Below are 10,690 nucleotides of genomic sequence, written 5' to 3' on the forward strand. Positions count from 1 at the left end.
TGCAATTCTACCCCTAGTGTAGTATAATGGCCTATGTCAAGAGACAATGAGACTTTTTACACAATTTTACAAACTTTTCAAGATGGCAGCTGCATCAAGAAGAACAAAAATCTACTCAACCTCAATTATTGGTTCGGTTTTTTGTGTTTTCTGAGAAACCTGAAAAAATGACTTGGGCAATTATCATAGTCATGGTCAGAGGTAACCATTATGCTGATTAAGGCCAATCAGCTTACAGTATCACTTCAATGTGTCATCAGATCTGCTATTCGTTTGTAAATAAAATATAATAAATCTCAAAGGGATTGAATGGCAGGTCCATATAAACATTTCTCATAATAAAGGAGTCATGGATGGAGTTTCTCGACAAGATAACGTATATTTATGAATGTTTAAAATGGTCATAGTCTGTATTTGGCACAATTTGTTGCACTGATTTAACATACTGAAAAGTGTTGTGTTGATGGAGAGATTAGGGGTACAAAGGGGCTAAAGCACCAGGGTAACAGGCACATTTGACTTTATTCTCTTTTAAACCACTAGATGGCACAAAAATTCAGCTCAGCCTCAGCACTTTTCTTTACAACCGCTTTTGATGATGCACGTGGAAATTTGGCTGATTCTTGACACGATCACGGACAGACAGCGTAAAGTTGATTCTGCGTTAATTTGATCTAATATTTAATCTTTTGTAAAATGTTGTAGATTTATGTAGCAAATGCAGGGCTCAACAATAAGGACTGTCCGATAGTGTGAACGACGCTCGGGACAGTTGAGGGAACTGCCACTTGCCCGATCGGGGGATGTGCGATATATATATTGTCTATAATATCGTTATTGTTGATTTAACGATCTGACATCATCGAGTATATGAGTATGAGTATATCCCTCAATTTACAAAAACCAAACAAAAACACATCCATTGAGTGCACGCACACTACGCGATGTATGCATTTAGACTGTAGCTGCTATGTCTTTTATATTTATATAATTTAATAAAGTTAACCAATATTACACGAAAAGCGCCGTTTTCCCCCAAATATCAGCATGAATACAAATGTGACATTGATTTTATACAACGTACAGTTTAATAAACAAGTTAATATCAAGTGACTTACATTTTAGACATCAAATCGCCTGTTTCTCTCTATTCCCCCAACGAAAATAGTTCCAAACAAAGTCCACAGCCATGTTTTGCGTCTCTGAGCAACACACGACGGTTACTGAATGAATCAGTGTTTTGAACAAATCAGCTGAATCAATGATTTAATGACTCACTCAATATAAGGCATAAACATGCTTTATTCCTGAATGAATCAGCCGTTTGAAAGAATCGGTTGAATCGCAATACCTCACTCATTAACAGTGACTTGCTGCCACCTCCTGGCCTGTTTAATTTCACATTTAAAGTATCTTTTCATTTTTAAAATAATTTGAAATAACAGAATTTAACGTTTTAATATTTTCAACATTTCATAACATTATGTATGCATCTTTAACTGCTCTTCACCGATTAACTTTAATAAAGGTTGAAAATTTCCTGTTTAAACCACACAAAAAAACTGAAAAGCACTGTTTATTTCATTTGTTGTTTTTTTGTATTTGTTTGTGCTATTGCTCATAATTTGATTATTTGTTCCTATTTTATTACTTACTGTTTAAATGAGTTGATCTAGTAGCTTTTGGTGTTATAACCTTATTTATTAATGTAATATTTATCAAAAATAACAAAAATAATACTATGTTTATTTTATAGCCCCATTTTCTTTTCTTTCTTTTCTGCGCCCCTATGCTCTGCATACACTGCATTCACTGAGACGTTAAAGGATTAGTTCACCTCAAAATGAAAATTTTCTGATAATTTACTCACCCCAATGCCATCCAAGATGTCCATGTCTTTCTTTCTTCAGTGGAAAAGAAATTAAGTTTTTTGAGGAAAACATTTCAGGATTTTTCTACACACAATGGACTTCAATGGCAACCAGGATGTTGACGTTCACATCAATGCAGTTTCAAAGGGCTCTGAAGTGCTTCAAAGGGCTTTGCACGATCCCAGCTGAGGAATGGGGTCTTATCTAGTAGCAAAACGATCGGTCATTTTCTAAAAAGAATAAAAATGTATATACTTTTTAACCACAATTGTTCGTCTTGTGCTGGTCTGCGACGCGCCACGCATTGCGCCATCACGTTGGAAAGGTCACGAGTCACGTCAAGTTATTTGTCTGTGTACTCCGGTTCAAAAAGGTAGGGAAGGGGCGAAAAATGCCATCTCATTTTCTCTTCCAACTTCAAAATCGTCCGACATCTTTGTTTTAATTTGTTATTATTATTTTCTTATTTTTTTTCGTGACCTTTCCAACGTGATGACGTATAACATGGCGTGTCGCAGACCAGCACAAGACGAACAATTGTGGTTAAAAAGTATATACATTTTTATTTATTTTTTAGAAAATGACTGATCGTTTCGCTAGACAAGACCCTTATTTCCCGACTAGGATCGTGCAGAGCCCTTTGAAGCACTTCAAAGCCCTTTGAAACGGCATTGATTTGAACTTCAACATTCTGGTTGCCATTGAAGTCCATTGTGTGGAGAAAAATCCTGAAATGTTTTCCTCAAAATACTTCATTTATTTTCCACTGAAGAAAGAAAGACATGAACATCTTGGATGGCATTGGGATGGGTAAATTATCAGGAAATTTTCATTTTGAGGTGAACTAATCCTTTTAAGCTGCTCAATCAAACTTTCTAGGTCATGTTGAACATCAGCCAAGTATATGCAGTTAAAGGGTTAGTTCACCCAAAGTTTTTTGTCAAGTTTTGCATATGATGGCAGAATTTTCATTTTTAATTTCCGTCCTGTTGAATGACGATTTAAAGCTACAGAGCACTATGATGCACAAATGTGAGAGCATTTGCAACTTATAATGGTAGCACAATCTGGCCTACGCTATGTAGGCCAGATTGTGCTACCATTATAAGTTTACACTATTTATTTATTTATTTATTTATTGCACAAGTCATACATAAACGTTTATTCATTCATTCATCCATAACGTGCATGAACGAATAAAAAAGGAACAGGAAGAAGAAAATCTTATGGTACCTGTCGCTTATTTGTGCACATCAGAAAAATAAATAAAAAACAGCTGCTTTATAAATGGATCAACCCCAATCCTCACCCCAAACACCAAACATTTTCAGTAATACCTATCTTTACACTTAATTATCATCATTTTAAGCGTGTTAGTCATCATTTTTCTTGTAACATTCCTGTATTTTTTCCTTATACAAATTCTTAAATTTACAAACACTTTTGCAGCACTTCAGTTCATAGTCCAAAGTGTTCCACAGTTTAACTCTATAAATAGACAAACACATCTGTTTTTGTGCAGTACCTGCGAAAAGAGTTTTAAAATGATATTGCCTTCTATGGCCATCTTCCTCTGATACAAGAGTAAATACATTTTTTAAATGTATCTATCTGTTGCAAATCAGCTGTTCTAAGAGATAGTTCACAAAGGAAACTACTGGGGCAGACTGCTTGCAAGGTGAGAGAATAGTTGTCCAGTTTTCATGTGTGGATGGACTAAGGAATAATCACTCAAAATTCATAATTAGTTGTCTCTTCCTATAGTCTGTGAGCCAGTATTAACTGCAAAAACTGCACCTCTTCTGTGGCTAATATTAATTTCATAATGATCCTTTCTCCGTGAAGTCAAGCAGCAAAAGTTAAGTGATAATGTGCAAATACTACTGGCCCATTCTGGGGTGAACTAACATGCAAGACTAGTCTTACATGTCAATGTTTATCACACAGAGCGTCCATCCTTTGCTGGGAAGCTTAAAAAAATACTGGGGGCATAAATTAAGAGTATACCCACTTCTCCAGACACCACTACATCACTGAGAATAGGTAACTATGGAGAAGGTTTCGAAAAGTTACAATTATACACAACATATGGGTTTAAGTTCACTAAACATACATAAGTGTCAAATCGGTCATCAAAACGTGGCCTACAGCTGAGAATGTTATAAATTACCTTATCCCATGCTGTGCCATCCTCTGTCAAGTTATTCTCTCGCACACTCCAAATAAATGAGCTATATCTCCAGCGGTGTGTCCCAAAAGGAGGTGTGACTTGATTACATGCGAAGGTAAAAGGTATGGTGCACGTCCCATGTATGTTTCCGTTTCTGAGCGCATGTGAAGCTGGCCTGCTGCGTCTTGAAGATGCAAATCATTAGCAATGGTACTTAAAAAACCCGGAATATTTAAATTTAGTTATACTTAAGTCATTTCTCGTCCTCCATAATATATAGCCCATGTGGGGTCCTTGTGTCTAAATGTCCCCACAAGGATAGTAAAACCTGAGATCACCTACATTGTAGGGACCAGCCAGTGGTCCCCACGAGGGAAATTGGTTAATAAACATACTAAATTATATTTTTGGGAAAATGTAAAAATGCAGAAAGTTTTGTGTGATAGGTTTAGGGGTAGGGTCAGTGTAAGGGGGCAGAATATACAGTTTGTACAATATAAAAACCATTACGTCTATGGAGAGTCCCCACAAAGATGGTGAACCAGACTGCGTGTGTGAGTGTATGTATATTCTTAACTTAATTTATACAACACACTATTATTGGTCTAAGATTCTGTCATTAATTTCTTACCCTCATGTCGTTCCAAACCTGTAAGACCCGTAAGGCAACTGAGTCAATTCCTAACCTCTCTGCGCTCTGTGTTCCAGTTCCTCCTGCTCTTTAGTCACGCCAGCTCCGTCGTGGTGGTCACCATTCCTGTCAACTCTGCTGTGGCAATGTTCAGCTCCACCGTGGGGATCTTCAGTACCGTCTGCTCCACCATGGTGGTCTCTAACTCCTCAGAAATGGTCTTCAGTCCCATCAGTGCCCACAGGGGGGTGGGGGGGGGGGGGCCTTTGTCACGATCACCAGTTAGAGAGCCCTTGATAGGGCACTTCTCCCTAGTCCACTGCCATCAACATGGATATGAATATGATTTCACTTTTCTAACTTTAGTTAGTGTGTAATGTTGCTGTTTGAGCATAAACAACATCTGCAAAGTTACAACGCTCAAAGTTCAAAGCAAATAGAGATATTTTCTTTTAAAGAAATCACTTTTTATCGACTACAACAAACGGCTGGTTGGGACCACATGACATTCCTCCCGGGTTAGTGACGTCACCAACCCTAAAATTTACATAAACCCCGCCCCCAGGAACGCGATTTATAGATTATCAAGACAGAATATGCTAATCAATGACTAGAAGATAACTACACAAAAGTTACATAAATTCACCAACTAACCATTCAGAAATGTTGTCTACATGTTTTCTTGAGTCTCTCCATCTTTCTGACTTCGGTTTGAACAATTTTCAGTGCATGTCTGTGTAAGATAAAAGTACACAAGCTCTTGAAGCTCCGCCCTCTGTGCCGGGAACAGCAGTTCATTTGCATTTAAAGAGACAGACAAAAACGGTGCGTTTTTGCTCACCCTCAAAAAGTGACAACTTTAACATGCTATATAAAAATATCTGTGGGGTATTTTGAGCTAAAACTTCACATACACACTCTGGGGACATCAGAGACTTATTTTACATCTTATGAAAAGGGCATTATACCACACCTTTAAATCAGTATTTCCACTTGCCATTGTGGAGGGTTTACTACCGTAAAGCTGACCGAGTGAATCTCTGAGCTGGTGTGAGTGAGTGGAGGCGGGGCTCATTTGCATATTCATGAATCCTCGTATACTAAATGAAGCAAGGGTATAGAGTTACATTCAAGCTATTTTAAGGCATCAATAAATAAAAAATTCATAGGAAAAAAACTTTTAAATATGTTATTTTGGTGATCAAAGATGAGTTTTAAGGGATACAATTATTGACCACTTACTCTTTAAGTACTCTATTGATACTTTTTTAAGTAGAGTAAAAATTTTAGCAATGTGTTGGTTTGTCCTCAAGGTGTCACTATTGGGTTAGAGATCACACCGGTTAGAAACCGCAAGGATTGCATGTCATTGGCTCACATATTCATTATCAAAACTGTTTGTAACTATAACTACTGAAAAGTTCGGAAATGCTCATACTGATGATCCACTAACATAATTTTAGTGTCTTGCGTGGTTATAAGGCTTGTGCATCACTTTTAACTGTGTTTCAAATGCTATTTTTATAAGATGCATGAAGAAGAGAAAGTGTTAATGAATTTATGTAAAATTGCATTATTTATTTTGAAACTTGTGTTATTTATTGCATTATTTATTTGACATGTTACATCATTATTGTTTATTGTGGTTGGATATCAGTTGGGTAATTTCCATGCTTGTCTTTGCCCTGACATGTCACTGCAAAGTTTTCCTTTCCAACAAGGTTAAAAACAACGTCACCCAACGTGACTGGCCACGCCTTGATATCGTAGACGGACGAATGAGAGTGGTCGACTTTTGTTAGTGCAGATGCAACAGCCAATCAAAATAGATTTTGCTGATCTTTGATTTGCATGTGTCCAATAAGGATTATACTGCTCTCACTCATTACAGCTCTCAGTTCAAGGAAATTAAATCGAATGCAACGGCTCACACAGCGTCAGATTTAACCGGTGACAACCAGAGACAGAAGACCTACGAGAACTCGTGTGGATTTTAAAAGGAAAGTTATTCAAGTCCGTGCTGGATTTTACGTGCAACATGACTTTTGAGGAACTTAATGGAGATTACTCTATTGAAAGGTAAAATTGACAATATGCATTCACTTGGCAATTCAGAGATATAACATTAATATAGTAATTTACCAATAATTGAATAATGTACTTATAAATAAACATAAACTATGTGAAATTAACATGATGATTTGGAACATATTAAATAAAGATATATCTCAAACACATGTACCGGGTGAACTGTCAGTCAGCGGCACGAGCTCAGCTCACGAGACTCGAGTCTCACGAGACTTTTCGCTTGTGATTTGCCGGATTTTGTAATCTTTAAAATTTTGCTAAATTATTTTTGCTCATATTTTATCTGCTTGTATATGAAAATTCTCGGTAAATTACTCACTTACTCGATCAAACTAGCATATACTCTAATTATTAGATTTCAACCGCCGCAGTCTTCGTGTAAACGGTGCACGAGCTGTTGCCATGCACAAATGTTCAATCGTCTCGACTTTACTAAAGTCGTATTATTTAATAATATATCCAAATTTTGTTTTTTACAGGATGGATTCTGTGATTAAAGCTCTAGAGGAGGTCCTGCGCTCCGCATTACCGCAGGGATCTATTACAGTTGGGGTGTACGAGGCTGCAAAGTCACTCAATGTGTAAGTTTATGGGCTTTTTCAATGTTACTGGTTTTCAAAGTCATTGCATCTAGAGCAGTAGTTTAGTAAAGGCTAAATGACTAAAATCTCAACTCTTCTGCTCAGGGATCCTGATAACGTGGTGTTGTGCATCCTGGCCACTGACGACGACGATGTGAAAGATGTGGCGCTTCAGATTCACTTCACTCTCATTCAGGCTTTCTGCTGCGAGAACGACATCAACATCCTGCGCGTGAACAACACGCGCCGCCTCGCGCACATCCTCGGGGGCGCGGGCATGCACGGGAGCGAGCAGATGGATTTGCACTGCATTCTGGTCACTGTAAGTGTCAACAAATCATTGCGTCTGTTCTTAGAAATCTAAATAGTAAGAAAAAGCCACAATAGGCCAGTAAACAGCACGTGAGCCACACTTAGTAACTTGTCAGGATTTTTTATTTACTTTTTACTTGTCAGGACAGGTCCAGGTGTAACTGCCACTGCATGACATCCACATGAACATCCTGCTCTGTACTCATTCATATGCAAATAGGAGTTTCTTGACTTTATGTTCCAGGTTTCTATTTGAATTTTATTTTGAAATCAAATGAACAGCTGCCTCGGTATTCATCATGCTTATATTGCTTCAAGAGACTTCATAGGAAGCATTCAATAAGATTTGCATACTCCCAAAATCACTGGTCATTTGAATTGTCATCTATTGCAACTTGACTTCACTTTGACTCCTACACGAGATTTGTTTTGGGAGGTCAAGGGGTCAGACTCATTAATGGCCAATACTAAAATGCAGAGAGCAGGATGGCTGTGGTGGAAATAATGTTATATATGTAATCCACCAAAAAAATTATTTTACATTAAATGTGCGCTATCCATAGACAGTGCTGTCTGTAAGAAGAACTGGAAAGGACAACGCTTAGAAGTTACACAGCAGGACATGTTCTAGCTGATACAAACAGATTGTAATCCCATCTCTTCCTCTGATGTTCACAGGTTCCACATGCATCCACATGGAAAAACCCAGCTCTGGGAAAAGTGAACCACTTCTGCAGAGAGAGTCGCTGTATGGATCAATGGGTGCCCATTATCAACCTTCCAGAACGATGAGGACAGCTAAAACCAAGAGGGGGAAACATGGATAAAAATATCTAGTAAAAAAGATAAAAGATAAAAAAGGATGGTCTCAAAAAGGACTGATTGCCTAGACCGGCGGAACAAGGGACTGACCTTTAGTATAAACTGGAGGAGGAGCACCTTTATGCAATCTGAGATGAGTCAGCGCTTTTTGGCTTTGTTTGTGGGACTTTTTAAGGACGTCACATGAAGCTAATTGTGAATGGAAGTGAGCACCTGAGTATCTTGTGAGATAGTTTATTGGTGGGGTGTCAAAGCACTTCGGTTAATTACAGGATGAAATATTTCTCAGAGCAACACATGAAGCACTATTTTTCAAAGAGGCTGGCCTATTTTTGTATCTTTGCCATCGGTTTGGAACAGTATACCATCAGTACTTGTTTATTAATAAATCATTTTAAAAAGGAACTTGCTTCTAAACCACTGAGATGAAAACTATGCATTCACAGTATCTGGTGTGTTTTTTTGTACATAAGTTAATTGTTCTTTTGTGGTCTTTAAATTATTTCTATTCTATTAATTTAAAGAAGTATTTATGTAAAAACTTTTTATACTATTATATTCAAACGTGAAAATGAATTTTGTGTTGCAATAAAGTATTTTTGAACACAACGTGGTAGTCATGTGAGTTACTCTGTTGGAGGTTTCTGGACTAGTGGAATTGACCCGACAACACCAGTGGGGATCAGCGGGGTCACGCTGGACTCGGTGGCCTTCGTGACTCCCTGTTACAGTCCGACAAAAGCCATCCAAGCCTTTCTTTTGTCCTGCTTTAGTTTGCGTGACCACTGCGTCTATTCATCAGAATCCTTTTTCAGCTGAAATGCATTGCTCAGGTTCAGCTTACTGTATCGCTTGCTCATGTCAAGGTCAAACTTGCTGTCATAAATCAGTTTGCTCTTAATTGTGCTATGCGTGACAAACTGATACTACTCTGTAGGCCAAAAGTAAGTCACTGCGTAGCAAGTACGCAAGACGTTACACAAGCCCATCTGGAGAACGGAAGCGCCTCAAAAAGTGTGTAAAAGGTGTGGTTGTGATCACATGACTGGCACATATTGGGTCAGGTTTCCAGACGCCGCATACCAGTAAATCAGTTGTGTAAGCCACCACTTCCTACACACAGGTTATGAAGCAAGGTTTGACTGATGTTAGGCCGACGCAAGGCAGGTAAACCCCTGTCATGTGACATCAGAAAAAACGGATTTGCTCAAGGACAAAATAGCATTTCTCAATGACAATTTACATGCTAAACATGTCTCTGCAAATAGTAGATGAACCAAGCAATCCAGGTCAAAAGTCAGCTAGTGTCTCAACTTAAATAATGAATGCGCCTTTAGGCGTTAGCCAGTTTCAGTTATTTGACATCACTAAAAGGATTATTTTTAGACCGCAGGTACAAGGACCAGGTGATATAAGAGCTGTTTTGTCACAACTTACATCAATGCACCACCACTCCTTGAGCTCAGAATAACACACAGCACACACCACATTAACTATCCTTTACTAACAATCATTTCTGTCACATCTTTGATGGCTAAGATGAATTTTAAACATCATCCAGAATATAGTATTCACTTTAATAATGATATTTTGTTATTTTAACAGCCGTTCAAAACTTTTTTTAAGTAATTCATACTTTCAATCAGCAAAGATGCATTAAAAGTAAAGAAATTTATAATGTTACAAAAGATTTTTAACCAAAATAAATGCTGTTCTTTTGACATTCTATTCATCAAAGAATATGGGGGGGGGGATGAATCAAGGTTTTCACAAACAATATCAAGCAGCACAAATTCTTTTTGAGCGCCAAATCAGGATAAAAAAGTAGTGTTCTGTTTCCTTTGTGTACAATAAAGGGATCATTCACCCATATGACTTTCTTTCTTTCTTTGAAACACAAATACAGATATTTAGCAGAATGTCTGAACTGCTCTTTTCCACACTATAAAAAGTGGCTAGAGTTACCATTCACTTTCAGGGTACGTTTACACAACAACGATGTGCTAAAAACGGAAAAGATGACAACGTAGACAAAATGATCCCCATTCACACGGATCTGTGAAAACTATTAAAATCGCTGTATTATTCATGCTAGGCCAGTAAATGGCGATGTCACTTAGTAAAGAAACATTACGAACATGTGACATAGGCTACACATGCACATGAAGTCACCATTTTCACAAATTTGCATTTTTGTAGTTCACGACGATGACGG

The 10,690-nt window shown here is 37.8% G+C and overlaps 1 protein-coding gene across 1 annotated transcript; it reads left to right on the forward strand.

Annotated features, from left to right (window-relative positions):
• Nucleotides 1-6,559: 6,559 nt before the first annotated feature.
• On the forward strand, nt 6,560-9,084 carry gadd45aa (growth arrest and DNA-damage-inducible, alpha, a). The gene is made up of 4 exons (XM_084119374.1): nt 6,560-6,751; nt 7,240-7,341; nt 7,447-7,663; nt 8,332-9,084. Exons 1-4 carry the CDS (start codon nt 6,711-6,713, stop codon nt 8,443-8,445), a joined length of 474 nt encoding a protein of 157 aa, XP_083975500.1. The 5' UTR covers nt 6,560-6,710; the 3' UTR covers nt 8,446-9,084.
• Nucleotides 9,085-10,690: the final 1,606 nt, after the last annotated feature.

Source organism: Abramis brama, assembly GCF_963993115.1.
Source record: "Abramis brama genome assembly, chromosome: 7".
NCBI lineage: Eukaryota > Metazoa > Chordata > Actinopteri > Cypriniformes > Leuciscidae > Abramis > Abramis brama.